This window comes from Trichomycterus rosablanca, chromosome 12 (assembly GCF_030014385.1).
Source record: "Trichomycterus rosablanca isolate fTriRos1 chromosome 12, fTriRos1.hap1, whole genome shotgun sequence".
NCBI classification, from domain to species: Eukaryota; Metazoa; Chordata; class Actinopteri; order Siluriformes; family Trichomycteridae; genus Trichomycterus; species Trichomycterus rosablanca.
The window spans coordinates 38,242,744-38,259,112 of NC_085999.1; the positions used below are offsets into that span (position 1 = coordinate 38,242,744).

The following is a 16,369-nucleotide window of genomic DNA, read 5'->3' on the forward strand; positions in this document are numbered from 1 at the left end:
GTCTTTACTTTCCTCCTCATTGTGTAAATGAATGTAATTTCTGTAACAAGAAGGTTCCAGTTAAAAGCTTCAACTGATACGTTTTGTTTTCATTACAGAACAAAAGCGCTCGATAAATCACGGCACAGCGGCCAAAATCCCAAACACGGCAAAAACAATCATAACCGCTGCTTACCTTAGCTTCTGTTCTTCCAGATGCTATTACATTTATAAGCGTGCGTCCCATTAGGAACAGAATCCGTTATTTTGTAAATGTGCTTATAATTAAAAACCTCCAAACTTTTCCCGGTCGTGAAGTAAAACAGGAAGTCGTTAGAAAGCCGATCGAGCGTTTCATTACCGCGTCATCTGTGTGACGCAAACCGAATAAATGCAAATAACAGCATTTCTTACTAACAATTACAATCAGAAGCTCTGATTGGTTCCGAAAGCGCTCTTTCAACCATCAGCACCGATTCTGTAGGAGCGTTCCATTCACCCCGGTTGTTACTGTGAAGTGCACTACGTAGGGTATTCCACCATTTTAAGTGATATTCTGATCCGAAGGTGACGAAAATGTTGAAATGAAGTGAACTTCAGACTGTGTAGGGAGTAGGGAGCGATGCTTCATCACTACACCGGAAGCTGGCTGGAACATTTACCCATTTCGTGCGTGCGTATATATATATATATAATAATATAATAAAGCCACATTGTTCTAGTTTCTTGATGTTGGACTGTGTGATGATGCCAGTCGTCTCGATGCCAGTCGCTCTCTCTGGCTATTCCGAACGCCCCCGCCGTACAGCTGCAGCGAGAGCGTCCGAGGACGTGCGAGATATATTTAGCATCCGCGATTCGAACAGGATTTACTTTAATAAGCCGCCTCTGCTTCACCCTGGCATCCCTCGGCGCCGAGTACGAGCGGCGCTTCCATCAGAGCGCGGGCGGCGTGCCGAATTCTGCCCCCGTACCAGCCTGTGTGCTTCCGAGAGATAACGTGTAAATGAAGCGAAGCCTTCCAGCGCTCTGATGCGCGTCCTGTCACACGCGGAGCCAGAAATCGAGCCGAAATTCTAACAGCGGGTCTGTCTTGCTCCCCACTACCTACCTGATCAGCTGCCTCAGTAGAGAGGATTCTGATAAGACATGGAGCTCATGAGGCAGATTATTTAGACGCACGATTACGCCACCGCAGTTTTAGCTTACTAAGCTAACACAGTTAGCCTCAGGACGTTCAAACCGAAGGGCTGAGTGGCACAAACCGCTAGCACCGTGTACCGAAAACGCTTAAACTGTCTCTGACGACACTTGTGCACCTTTATACAAATTAAAGATCAATGAGAACTCCGTCGGTTGCTCCGCTAACGGGTTCGTCCACCACGTGTGTAGTTTTTTGTGAGGAAAGTCGTGCCGCACTGAATGCTGGGATTGCCTTCAGCGCTGATGAAGTATTTAGACACGCCCTCTTCTCATGAGCGCGAGATCAATCATGTGGATGTTTCCTCTCTTGTGCTTCAGAACCGTGAGCTGCAGATCATGAGGAAGCTGGATCACTGCAACATCGTCCGCCTCCGATATTTCTTCTACTCCAGTGGAGACAAGGTGAGTGTCCTCGGGCTTGGTTCGGGCGGGGGGTGGGGGGGGGGGGGGGTTTGTAATAATAAAAACATTTATTTTGGAAGCTTCTGCTGCTGCTGGTGATATTATTGGTATAAATCTTTCTTAGATGCAGCCAACCGTGTCTATTAAGCATCAGCCAAGCCAGTCGCACCGCTGAGACTCGAACCCAGGTGATAAATCTCTCCTCGCTGGTGGACTAGCGTACGCAACCGCTGCAGCGTCCCAGCGTTATTTATTAGCTTTTGTGGCTCCGAGCCCACTGAACCTCTGTATCGGTTTACTCGACCTCTCGACCCTAGAACGTTTACCGGGTCAAACGCTGCCGTAAAACCGGGCTGACCGGGCAGAATTAAAGGGTCGTCCTGACCTCACACGCTGCGTCTGTCGTCTTGTTAGCATCAGCTGTTTGAGCCATAAATCAGAGGAAGTATTTTCAGAGAGAGGAAAGAATTCACGCGGCGATTCTGAGAATCTGTAACAGTTTGTACTGCCAGAGCTCACGGTACAGAGCGTCTAAATATTAATGATAAGAGAGTCAGACTGTAATAATTATTATTATTAGATTAGATTCTATTCAAATAGTAAATAGTAATAGTACATTTTACTACTATTACTAGTATTAAAATAATAATATAAAATAATAAAATAATAGTAATATAAAATAATAAGATAATGATATGATACTATTACTAGTAATAAAATAATAATAATATAAAATAATAAAATAATAATATAAAATAATAATATAAAATAATAAAGTAATAATAATATAAAATAATAAGATAATGATAATAATAATATGATACTATTACTGCTAATATAATAGTAATAATAATATAACAAATAATAATAATATACTATACTATTATTATTATTAGTAATATAAAAAAATTATAATATACCACTGCTAATACTAAAAATAATATAATAAAATTACTAATAAAAATATACTACTAATACTATTATTAATATTATAAAATAATATACAAAACTAAATAATAATAATAATAACAATAATATACTACTACTTCTACTACTACTAATAATAATAAATAGAAATATAATAATAATATACTAATAATAATTATATTATAATACAAACAATAACAATTCATCACTATTCCTACTAATATATAATAATAATAATAATAACATACGACTAGAACTTCTACTAAAAATAATATAATAAAAAAATATAATAATAATAATAATATTGTACTACTAATAAAAATTACTATTATTATATTAATACAATAAAATATCAAAAATAATATACTGCTACTAATAATATTAATATAATAAATGTAACATAAATTTACTGCTACTTATTACAATAATACTAATTATACTAAATAATAGTAATATATTACTAATAATAATAATATAAAAATATATGAATAATGACGAAATAATATGAAAAATAAAAATACTACTAATAATATAATAAAAATATTGATAAAAATAAAAATTATATAAAATTGAAGAATAATTAATAAAAATAATAACATTAGAATGGCAAATATATAAAAATGAATAATAATAGCAATATTTAAGTTATATTTAAATTATTTATATTGTTATATAATAATAATAATAATGTCTTTCCAACAGGCTGTTTTCATCTCATATTTTATTGAATGATTTATTTTGAGTTCATGCTTTATCCTGATCGAGTGTTCTGGAGCCTCCAGAAAACACTTAGAGCACTTCCGAGTTTCAGGTGGTGCTGTAGACCCGGCCGGGTGCCCACACAGGCGTGATTGGCTTTGCCTGAGGAAGAAAATGGGTCACGTTAGTGCCTGGATGGATAAATCACTCGTACTCTTATTGATGACAGAATGTTTTTGGTGCAGAGTGGGGGTGGGATTGCGCCTGAAGCTGGTGCAGATTATTTATTATTAGATATAAAGGAAGAAATGAAACGTGCCTCGTACGCCTGTTCTCTTTGATACTTTTCATTCTTCTTTATTCTTCCCGTCTCCTCTCATGGAAGCAAAAGACGTAAACCAATTAAATGTGATCCCGACCCGGGGGAGCCCCTCATGTCCTCATGTCCAATCGGCTGTGAGCTGTGGATCAGCTGTAGTGGAAGCCGTGCTGTTGCTGTAGTGAGGAAGGAGGCTGTCTCACTGAAGGAGCTAATTTTAGCCAGTCGGGGGGTTAGGGTGCGGCCTGGTCCATTATACTTCCCCATTTCAGTCTTTTAAAGCGTCTCTTCATAGTAGCTACGATCATCTGGTTTCAGATCTCTGCCTGTCTCTACTGTACCGTGGTTAAAAACCACTTTCCCTGGTAGATGTTCCATGGTTCGTTTACATGTGTTGGGACACAGTATTTACTAACATGACTCTTGTACCAACTCTTGGCATTTCGGGTGTCTCATGGTATGTATATGTTCTCCTTTCTGTGGTGAATGACCATAAATTTGCCCATAAATTTGAAGCCAAATGTATTAAGACGTCCATAAAATACAACCAGTTTCGAGCAATTTAGAGTTAAGGACCTTACTCCCACTCCCACTGGTTGTGGGGCTTGAGCCAGCAACCTTCTTTTGACATGACCTCACCGTGTTCACTCATGCCCCGACACTGATGAGACGCAGACTCGCGTGGGCCGGAGGTGGGTGCCCGCCAGGCTGCCATAGTTCAGCGTCTGGTGTCACTTCCTTCCTCCTCCGTCATCTTACGCCTCTTCCTTCCTGCTTATTTCCAGGCTTTATGAAACGTCTTGATGTGATTCCAGCGCATGGTTTTTGGTTTGGCAGCTCAGAAGGTTCCGTGCTGGACGTCACGAGCGCTGAGGAATGGAATCGGCTGCAGATGGGATGACGTGTTAGAGCTGTATAGTTTAAATTCGGGCTGAGTGCAGTCTTGGTGCAGTTGCTTGAATTAGAACGGGTTCCTTGTTCCTTTTCAGGAGGATCAGTAATCAGAATTGTTGGAAGTTTTTTTATTTTTACTGAGAGTAGTATGCAGTATATACTGAAAGCAGTATGCAGTATATACTAAGAGCAGTATGCAGTGTATACTGAGAGTAGTATGCAGTATATACTTAGAGCAGTATGCAGTATGCAGTGTATACTGAGAGTAGTATGCAGTGTATACTAAGAGCAGTATGCAGTATATACTGAGAGTAGTATGCAGTGTATACTGAGAGTAGTATGCAGTGTATACTGAGAGTAGTATGCAGTATATACTGAAAGTAGTATGCAGTGTATACTGAGAGTAGTATGCAGTGTATACTGAGAGTAGTATGCAGTATATACTGGGAGCAGTATTCAGTATGCTGTATATACTAAGAGTAGTATGCAGTGTATACTGAGAGCAGTATTCAGTATGCAGTATATACTGAGAGCAGTATTCAGTATGCAGTATGCAGTGTATACTGAGAGTAGTATGCAGTGTATACTGAGAGTAGTATGCAGTGTATACTGAGAGTAGTATGCAGTGTATACTGAGAGCAGTATGCAGTGTATACTGAGAGTAGTATGCAGTATATACTGAAAGTAGTATGCCGTGTATACTGAGAGTAGTATGCAGTATATACTGAGAGTAGTATGCAGTGTATACTGAGAGTAGTATGCAGTGTATACTGAGAGTAGTATGCAGTGTATACTGAGAGTAGTATGCAGTGTATACTGAGAGTAGTATGCAGTGTATACTGAGAGCAGTATGCAGTGTATACTGAGAGTAGTATGCAGAATATACTGAAAGTAGTATGCAGTGTATACTGAGAGTAGTATGCAGTATATACTGGGAGCAGTATTCAGTATGCTGTATATACTAAGAGTAGTATGCAGTGTATACTGAGAGCAGTATTCAGTATGCAGTATGCAGTGTATACTGAGAGTAGTATGCAGTGTATACTGAGAGTAGTATGCAGTGTATACTGAGAGTAGTATGCAGTGTATACTGAGAGCAGTATGCAGTGTATACTGAGAGCAGTATGCAGTGTATACTGAGAGTAGTATGCAGTATATACTGAGAGTAGTATGCAGTGTATACTGAGAGTAGTATGCAGTGTATACTGAGAGTAGTATGCAGTGTATACTGAGAGCAGTATGCAGTGTATACTGAGAGCAGTATGCAGTATGCAGTGTATACTGAGAGTAGTATGCAGTATATACTGAAAGTAGTATGCAGTGTATACTGAGAGTAGTATGCAGTGTATACTGAGAGTAGTATGCAGTATATACTGAAAGTAGTATGCAGTGTATACTGAGAGTAGTATGCAGTATATACTGAAAGTAGTATGCAGTGTATACTGAGAGTAGTATGCAGTGTATACTGAGAGTAGTATGCAGTATATACTGAGAGTAGTATGCAGTGTATACTGAGAGTAGTATGCAGTGTATACTGAGAGTAGTATGCAGTGTATACTGAGAGCAGTATGCAGTGTATACTGAGAGCAGTATGCAGTATGCAGTGTATACTGAGAGTAGTATGCAGTATATACTGAAAGTAGTATGCAGTGTATACTGAGAGTAGTATGCAGTGTATACTGAGAGTAGTATGCAGTGTATACTGAGAGTAGTATGCAGTATATACTGAAAGTAGTATGCAGTGTATACTGAGAGTAGTATGCAGTATATACTGAAAGTAGTATGCAGTGTATACTGAGAGTAGTATGCAGTGTATACTGAGAGTAGTATGCAGTATATACTGAGAGTAGTATGCAGTGTATACTGAGAGTAGTATGCAGTGTATACTGAGAGTAGTATGCAGTGTATACTGAGAGCAGTATGCAGTGTATACTGAGAGCAGTATGCAGTATGCAGTGTATACTGAGAGTAGTATGCAGTATATACTGAAAGTAGTATGCAGTGTATACTGAGAGTAGTATGCAGTATATACTGAAAGTAGTATGCAGTGTATACTGAGAGTAGTATGCAGTGTATACTGAGAGTAGTATGCAGTGTATACTGAGAGTAGTATGCAGTGTATACTGAGAGTAGTATGCAGTGTATACTGAGAGTAGTATGCAGTGTATACTGAGAGTAGTATGCAGTGTATACTGAGAGTAGTATGCAGTATATACTGAGAGTAGTATGCAGTGTATACTGAGAGTAGTATGCAGTGTATACTGAGAGTAGTATGCAGTATATACTGAAAGTAGTATGCAGTGTATACTGAGAGTAGTATGCAGTGTATACTGAGAGTAGTATGCAGTGTATACTGAGAGTAGTATGCAGTGTATACTGAGAGTAGTATGCAGTGTATACTGAGAGTAGTATGCAGTATATACTGAGAGTAGTATGCAGTGTATACTGAGAGTAGTATGCAGTGTATACTGAGAGTAGTATGCAGTGTATACTGAGAGCAGTATGCAGTGTATACTGTAAGTAGCATGCAGTATATACTGAGTATAATATCCAGTATCAGTGTAAGTAATAAAGGCAGCAGCTCAGGATGTGGTTGGTGAGGCGTGTAATCCTGCATGAACGTTCTCTGTCTGATCTGACCTTTCATTCTGTTCTGTTCCAACAGAAGGACGAGGTCTATCTGAACCTGGTCCTGGACTACGTTCCTGAAACTGTGTACAGAGTAGCCAGACACTACAGCAGAGCCAAACAGACCCTCCCCATAGTTTACGTCAAGGTGGGTATCAGTCCTTCTGCTGTATGACCGTGTGTGTGTGTGTGTGTGTGTGTGTGTTAGAACTGTCCTAACCTGCTGGTTGTGTGTGTGTGTTTACTTCAGTTGTACATGTATCAGCTCTTCAGAAGTCTGGCCTACATCCATTCATTCGGAATCTGTCATCGGGACATCAAACCTCAGAACCTGCTGCTGGACCCCGAGACGGCCATACTTAAACTCTGTGACTTCGGCAGGTCAGTCGGTGACTCCATCATTACTGCTGTGATTTCATCCCATCAGATCATCACAATCCACTCCCTCGTTATCCAGTCAGATTATCACTCAGAATTAGGGTGCCACAGTGGGAGCATTTTAAGGGATGTCTGTGTAGAGAGATCACAATGCATCCCAGGGTTTAGTGTATAGTATAGAAGAGTATAGTTTAGGATAGTATAGTATAGTTTAGGATAGTATAGTTTAGAATAGTATAGTTTAGGATAGTATAGTATAGTTTAGGATAGTATAGTTTAGAATAGTATAGTTTAGGATAGTATAGTTTAGGATAGTACAGTGTAGAATAGTATAGTTTAGAATAGTATAGTTTAGGATAGTATAGTTTAGGATAGTACAGTGTAGATTAGGATAGTATAGTTTAGGAGAGTAAAGTATAGTTAAGGTTAGTATAGTATAGTTTAGGATAGTATAGTTTAGGATAGTTTAGGATAGTATAGTTTAGGATAGTATAGTGTAGTTTAGGATAGTATAGTGTAGTTTAGGATAGTATAGTTTAGGAGAGTATAGTATAGTTTAGGATAGTATAGTTTAGGATTGTTTAGGATAGTATAGTTTAGGATTGTTTAGGATAGTATAGTTTAGGATAGTATAGTGTAGTTTAGGATAGTATAGTTTAGGATAGTATAGTATAATTAAGGATAGTATAGTTTAGGATAGTATAGTATAGTTAAGGATAGTATAGTTTAGAATAATATAGTTTAGGATAGTATAGTGTATTTTAGGATAGTATAGTTTAGGATAGTATAGTTTAGGATAGTATAGTGTATTTTAGGATAGTATAGTTTAGGATAGTTTAGGATAGTATAGTTTAGGATAGTATAGTTTAGGATAGTATAGTTTAGGATAGTATAGTTTAGGATAGTTTAGGATAGTATAGTTTAGGATAGTATAGTTTAGGATAGTATAGTATAGTTAAGGATAGTATAGTTTAGGATAGTATAGTTTAGGATAGTATAGTTAAGGATAGTATAGTTTAGGATAGTATAGTATAGTTAAGGATAGTATAGTTTAGGATAGTATAGTTTAGGATAGTTTAGGATAGTATAGTTTAGGATAGTATAGTATAGTTAAGGATAGTATAGTTTAGGATAGTATAGTATAGTTAAGGATAGTATAGTTTAGAATAATATTGTTTAGGATAGTATAGTGTATTTTAGGATAGTATAGTTTAGGATAGTATAGTATAGTTTAGGATAGTATAGTTTAGGATAGTATAGTGTATTTTAGGATAGTATAGTTTAGGATAGTATAGTTTAGGATAGTATAGTTAAGGATAGTATAGTTTAGAATAATATAGTTTAGGATAGTATAGTTTAGGATAGGATAGTATATTTTAGGATAGTATAGTGTATTTTAGGATAGTATAGTTTAGGATAGTATAGTTTAGGATAGTATAGTGTATTTTAGGATAGTATAGTGTATTTTAGGATAGTATAGTTTAGGATAGTATAGTTTAGGATAGTATAGTGTATTTTAGGATAGTATAGTTTAGGATAGTATAGTTTAGGATAGTATAGTGTATTTTAGGATAGTATAGTTTAGGATAGTATAGTTTAGGATAGTATAGTTTAGGATAGTATAGTGTATTTTAGGATATTATAGTTTAGGATAGTATAGTTTAGGATAGTATAGTGTATTTTAGGATAGTATAGTGTATTTTAGGATAGTATAGTTTAGGATAGTATAGTTTAGGATAGTATAGTGTATTTTAGGATAGTATAGTTTAGGATAGTATAGTTTAGGATAGGATAGTATAGTTTAGGATAGTATAGTTTAGGATAGTATAGTTTAGGATAGGATAGTTTAGTATAGTATAGTTTAGGATAGTATAGTTTAGGATAGTATAGTTTAGGATAGTATAGTGTATTTTAGGATAGTATAGTTTAGGATAGTATAGTTTAGGATAGGATAGTGTATTTTAGGATAGTATAGTTTAGGATAGTATAGTTTAGGATAGTATAGTGTATTTTAGGATAGTATAGTTTAGGATAGGATAGTTTAGGATAGTATAGTTTAGGATAGTATAGTTTAGGATAGGATAGTATAGTTTAGGATAGTATAGTTTAGGATAGGATAGTTTAGGATAGTATAGTTTAGGATAGTATAGTTTAGGATAGGATAGTATAGTTTAGGATAGTATAGTTTAGGATAGGATAGTTTAGTATAGTATAGTTTAGGATAGTATAGTTTAGGATAGTATAGTATAGTTTAGGATAGTATAGTTTAGGATAGTATAGTTTAGGATAGTATAGTGTATTTTAGGATAGTATAGTTTAGGATAGTATAGTTTAGGATAGTATAGTGTATTTTAGGATAGTATAGTTTAGGATAGTATAGTTTAGGATAGGATAGTATAGTTTAGGATAGTATAGTTTAGGATAGGATAGTATAGTTTAGGATAGTATAGTTTAGGATAGTATAGTTTAGGATAGGATAGTATAGTATAGTTTAGGATAGTATAGTTTAGGATAGGATAGTTTAGGATAGTATAGTTTAGGATAGTATAGTTTAGGATAGTATAGTTTAGGATAGTATAGTTTAGGATAGTATAGTTTAGGATAGGATAGTTTAGGATAGTATATTTTAGGATAGGATAGTTTAGGATAGTATATTTTAGGATAGTATAGTTTAGGATAGTATAGTTTAGGATAGTATAATTAAGGATAGTATAGTTTAGGATAGTATAGTTAAGTATAGTGTAGTATGATGAGTTCTGGTCTGGTCTGTTACCAGAAAGCCTTATAGTCCTACAGTGCTGTTCCATATGGTGCTACCACCCTAGAACTAGTTCTTATGTTCTTTTGCCCTACATCTCTTCGTCCTATAACTTTTAACACAGGTCTCATTATTTTATACATTCTTTAATAAACACATTACTGTCAATAGTCTGATATTCCTTGACTCAGATTTGACCTGACAGTAGCAGTCTAGCTGTTTAATTTAGAACTTTTAGGACTTTTCTAAATAGTTCAAAGAAAAGCTCCTGTATGGGGGCGGGTTAATGGTGCAAAGCTAAATCAGCCAGAGCGGAGTGATAAACGTACACAAATTAGTCCAGAACCTGCGACCAGCCGTGACGTTTGTGGAACTTGAGCTAATTATTAATAAATCCGGCACGTTCGCCCACGTGATGCGGTCATGAGCGGGTTCACTCCGAATTTCGATGAGGGAGGATAAAAGATTCATGAGCGTCTGAGCTTCGGCTGAACACGGCAGGTGTGTGTGTGTGTGTGTGTGTGTGGTGAATTTGGCTTTGGTTACATTCACACCACAGGTAAAAGTGACCCAAATCCCTCATGTGACCCAGATTGTCAGGTTCATTTCAGTGTACGCACACACACACACACACACACACACACAGAGAGAGACATCGTCATCATTATATGACAGTCTGGGCCCATTTGTGCATGTTGTACTATTATTTATTTTTATATATATGTCTGTGGCTGATTCTACTCTCATAAGTACGTAGAATATAAAACGTTTTAATTCCACCGTGTATATATTAAAGCAATAAGCCACGAGAGGCCGTGCGTTACTGTGATTTTAGCACGGGGAATGACCTAAAACTTGTGCCTAAAACTTCTTTCCCGTGCTAAAATCATAGCAGTAACGCACGGTCTCGAGTGGCTTATTGCTTTTATAAAACGGCGGTCAACATAAAATATAATAAATACAACAATGTTTAATTCATAAATGTATTTATTGTGTATAAACTTACAATAAAGCATTCTTCCGCGACGCAAGGTAGTTCGATTAACAGTGTTGCTAGGCAACACGAGGGCGAACATAACATCAACTTTTTCTATTCAGTGGCGTATTAATATGGAATGATGTGAGGCGGTCATAGGTGTGCGTTTATCGGGGATTTTACAACGGCTTCGAACGCGGCTCAGCCAATCAGATTTTAGGACCGGAACTATCCGTTTTATAATGAACGGCCCTACAAAATGACACAATATGTGATGGAATCAGGACGCGTGTTTATTCAATATGTAAGTATTGTACAATTACCCTCATTTCTCCCTTTAACGTCGTAATAAAACCATGTTTGAAAAGTGGACGACTTTAAATATCTCCGCTTCCTGTTCGCTTATAACGCTGGAATAGCGACAGATTTGAAGTATTTTCACCTCTTTAGACAGACCTGGAATCCAGAGTTTTAATTATCGCTCTGAAAGCTTCTTTCTCGACTGTTTATAGAGCAACAGCCGTGGCTCGACAAACCGTGCGGTATAAAATGTTTTAGTCTGTTCTGAACTGCCCACATGCCTCGGTGCATATTTGGTCTCCCTCTCTTCATCCTCCATCTGTTTTTGTTAATTTTTTTTCACCATATTGAGGAAGCCTCTCTCATCTGTTAACACTGTCATGCTATCGCTAATGCCTAGTTCACACGACACGATTTTTGCCCTGATTTTCGCTTGGCGACTGGTCGGCGCTAGATTTGCCGGCTCTGGAGCAACTCGGCGTTCGCTCCGCGATCAAAACTCGGCTCTCAGTCGCTATGTGTGAACTACTCAACAACTCGATCCGACCGGCTCGCTGAGCGCTTGGCGACCGGATTGAGATTTCTAGCATGTCAGATATCTGATCTGAGTTGCACGTCTGGCAATGAGTGCTGTGTCGAACAACCAATGAGAACGCAAGATACGCTGCGTTGCAAAAATATTAATTAACCTCCAACTTACTATAGAACAATCCATGCTGTTCACGTTGCCAAATCCACTCAGATTCATTTATTTTTCCTCCTTGATTTTAGGCTGCACATCGGCGCACAAACACTTTGATCACTCGCTACTTGTCGACGTGCATTTTTGGACGTGGTATCGTTACACCCCTCGTCACTTCTCGCGTTTGTTTTCATGACAAAACGTAGTTTGGGAGACCAGAGAAGCTCGCCTGCGATTCCAGTCGGTGATAGATGGTGTAGTGTGTGACCCCCTATCACCCATCAGTCGTGTAGTGTGAAATACACGCCGACTGAAAGACTCCCGATTACAAGAGATCCAGTCGTGTAGTGTGAACTGTACAGCGACCCTGCAAATCAGAAAGTCGTGTAGTGTGAACTTGGCATAACTGGCTACTTATATGCACAATATTATGTTCTGCTGCCTCTTGAAGCTACAGCGGTATATAAAAAAAATCCATACCGTATGAGGAATCAAAGAGGGTACACTGAATGTACCGTCATACCGCCCAGCACTATTACTGCATAATAAATTCTTAACACGTTCATGTGAAGAATGTGCTAAAGGAAAATATTACAGATATTTTTAGGTCAACCAATATTTTGCTTTGTATAACACAGTTACTTAATTATTAATTAATTAAAAAGTCAGTAGTAATACTATTCCTGCACCTCCTGAAACTGGATTTATTTTGCCCTGAACGTGGTTTTCTCTCTCTTGTAGTGCTAAGCAGCTGGTACGTGGAGAGCCGAACGTTTCCTACATTTGCTCGCGGTACTACAGAGCTCCTGAACTCATCTTCGGTGCCACCGACTACACCTCCAGCATAGGTACAGCGAACACATATCCAGTGTACAGTGAATACACACACACACACACACACACACAACCAAACAAATGGTTGCCTTGAACTTTAAAGCACCCTTAATGGTTAGACCTGTTTTCTTTGCAGACGTCTGGTCAGCGGGCTGCGTGCTGGCCGAGTTGTTGCTGGGCCAGCCGATCTTCCCCGGTGACAGCGGAGTGGATCAGCTAGTGGAGATCATCAAGGTGATGAGATCTTGTACGCACAAGTGTGTGTGTGTGTGTAGCTTCACTCTCTGACACATCCACACGTTATCTCGGTCTCTTAACAGGTACTGGGCACGCCCACCCGAGAGCAGATCCGGGAGATGAACCCCAACTACACAGAGTTCAAGTTTCCCCAGATAAAGGCCCACCCCTGGACTAAGGTGAGTCAACAGGTACAGAAAACTACTTTCTCTTTATTCCAAATCACCTCATTTCTCATCCATCAGCAGTGCGCTCGGTCATCTCCATCTAATAAAGTCCGTCTCGTTGTCCTGAGGTAGTTTAGCGACCGTTTAAACGTCGCTGTGAATACCTAGGTATCAAAAAATAGTCGTAGCCAGTTAGTCTTCCGCTGCTGTAGACCTTGATGGCGTCCGAGGTATATTTGGCTGACACACGCTCCCTCAGACGCGCACACGGTGCACCGACCCCTAATTATTCGCCTGTACTTCGCACGTGAGGCCAGTCTCGTGTGTGGATCGTTCCTACAATTCTGTACATGCGCCTCGGGCCACTTACCGGAGTCCTTACAGTGACAAAGACCCCACCCTGCCCTCTTTTGAAATTTTTTTTTAGTCTTTTCCCACCCAGCAGACTAGTGACCGATTTTGTCTGCTGCACTGCCAGTAGTGCCCACTAGGGGGCGCCCAGCCGACTGGTACCAGATCTGGGATTCAAACTCTGGGAGTTCAGAATCCCAGTGCTGGTGTGATAGCGGAATATCCCGCTGCTTCACCTGGGCGCTATATTAGGGGTCTTGGATGCTTTGTAAGGACCCTGGTTAGCAAGTGGAGGAACGGTTCATGTGCGAATCCAGTGAAGTACGGGTGAATAATTAGGGGTTGTGTAGGAGAATATACCCGGCCTGGACGCCATCGGGGTCCCCAGCAGTGGAAGACTAACTGGCTACGACTAAATTGGGAAAAAATGCATAAATAAAATAGAAGTGAAAATCTGCATTGGTCAAACAAGGTTCATTTTGAGGAACAAAGTTCTGCGTTTATATATTTTTCCATTTCTGATGGCTATTCTTGGTATTCACAGCAACGTTTAAATGGTATATATATTTAGAAATAAATGTCTCGGTTGTTGACCGTATTTTCGGTTTTCAACCAAACTTTCAATTGGTCAGTTTGCCCGTGGCTGTCGGTCAGTGCACAGTTTCACTAAAATTAACTGTGTAAACGTCTATGTGTGATTTATTTTATTATTATTTTTTTAATGTTCTTATTAAATTAGACACCATGGGTTCAGAGAAAGGAAGTAATATAATAGAATATAAAAAAGTATAATGTTCATTTATTTGGTTAGTGCAGCTGTTTTCATAGACTTATTAAGGATTATTTGACTTTTATTTAAAATAATAATAATATATAAAAAAAAAAAAAGAATATTACTAATTTGTACCATATTTATATATTTTTAGTGCTATTGTTTTGTGTATCAGTAGATAATATAAATGCGTTAAAATATGAGGGTTTCAGCTTTACTTAAATACGTACTTTTACAAACATACCATTCTTGGTATCTGCTGAAATGAAGCTTTAAAAAAACAATAATAATAATGATAGCAGACTAAAACAATTAATTCATCGATAAATCGCACTGTTTAACACGTGGTTGTGGATAAAAATGCTTCAATAAAAAGGTTTTGGAACGGCGACATGATCACGCATCAGCCGATCAAAATCCAAGATTTAGTTTCTCGGGTCGGTGGAGGAAATAAAGGAAAGATAAATAATAAAAAAAGGTTCTAATTACACTCACTGGTCTCCACCTCTTACTAATATAGAACTAATATAGAATTGTATTTTAATAAAGCGAATTTTTTCCCTACAAATGGCTGCGTTGAACTTTAAACCAGTGGTCCCCAACCACCGGGCCGTAGGCTGTTTATTACCGGGCTGCACAGAAGGAATAAGTAATTAGAGATTTTCACTGCTTCTGTTTTGGGTGTTATTGTGTTATTGTCATCCTAGGTGGGAGCAGCGTCTCGTTGCAGAGAAAAAAGCTCATTTTACACCGTTTGTGATCAATATTAATAAATCCTCCCTTCCCCGCCGGTCCATGAAATGATATCTTATATGAAACCAGTCTGTGGTGCAAAAACGCTGGGGAACGCTGGGTTAAACTACCCTCCGTGGTTAGCTTCACAGCAAAACAAAAAGAAAATATTATGAATGAGAATATAGAGGTGGAAATAAAACTACGGTGAGCTCTCTGATTGGCTCTGTACAAAAAAAAATAATAAAGAGGCCGTCAAAGGAGCTGATGTTCCGGATTACCAAACAAAGATCACAAATAATAGAACAGGTAGAGTTTAGCTCATGATTCACCTTCATCATCATCCTCACCATCTTCCACTCAAGTCATTCGAATGTTGTGTGAAGCTATGAAGCTTTTAATCAGCTGACTCGTGTCCTTGTGTGCTGATTGGTGGGGGCGAACTGTCGCCGGTTCCGATTGGTCCGCAGGTGTTCCGGCCGCGCACGCCCCCCGAAGCCATCGCCCTGTGCTCTCGTCTGCTGGAGTACACCCCGACCTCCAGGCTCACGCCGCTCGAGGCCTGCGCTCACTCCTTCTTCGATGAGCTGAGGGAGCCGAACGTCAAACTGCCCAACGGCAGGGAAAAGCCGTCGCTCTTCAACTTCACCACTCAAGGTTTGTACCCGTTTAGTGATGTATACAGTTACCAAACAGTAATCGGAAGGGCGCTGGTTCAAGCCGCCACATCTTACGCCTTTAATCCTTAATTGCTTGGATTGTATTGTCATTTAATCAGATAATATAAATGTAAATCAAAGACACATTCTGTGATGTAGCAGAGCAGCGATTATATGAGGATAGAAATTGTATATATCTAGTTGCATCTACTTATGGACTGTTGACGTCACACAGATTATGTGGACAGCCTAGTGGACTAGTAATACAAAGGCTGCTGGTTCAAGCCCCACCACTGCCAAGTTGCCACTGTTGGGCCCTTGAGCAAGGCCCTTAACCCTCAATAGCTTAGACAATATACTGTCACAGTACTGTAAGTCCTGTCAATAAATGGCAATAAATGACACACGTGACATTAAAACCCAAATAAATGAATAAATAAATATTAGGAGACCCGGACGGCCATTCCAGTAC

At 38.6% G+C, this 16,369-nt stretch overlaps 1 protein-coding gene across 3 annotated transcripts in view; it reads left to right on the forward strand.

Moving 5' to 3' along the window:
- The window catches only part of gsk3ba (glycogen synthase kinase 3 beta, genome duplicate a), a 40,679-nt gene that overhangs the window by 15,533 nt on the left and 8,777 nt on the right, over positions 1 to 16,369 (forward strand). The window contains exons 3-9 of one of the 3 annotated variants that reach the window (XM_063006353.1): positions 1,501 to 1,584; positions 7,089 to 7,199; positions 7,302 to 7,432; positions 12,887 to 12,993; positions 13,116 to 13,213; positions 13,300 to 13,407; positions 15,709 to 15,895. In XM_063006353.1, coding sequence (XP_062862423.1) covers positions 1,501 to 1,584; positions 7,089 to 7,199; positions 7,302 to 7,432; positions 12,887 to 12,993; positions 13,116 to 13,213; positions 13,300 to 13,407; positions 15,709 to 15,895 — 826 coding nt within the window. Of the gene's footprint in view, positions 1 to 1,500; positions 1,585 to 7,088; positions 7,200 to 7,301; positions 7,433 to 12,886; positions 12,994 to 13,115; positions 13,214 to 13,299; positions 13,408 to 15,643; positions 15,896 to 16,369 lie in introns of all 3 variants that reach the window. The other 2 variants (XM_063006355.1, XM_063006354.1) reach the window with 2 other exon arrangements.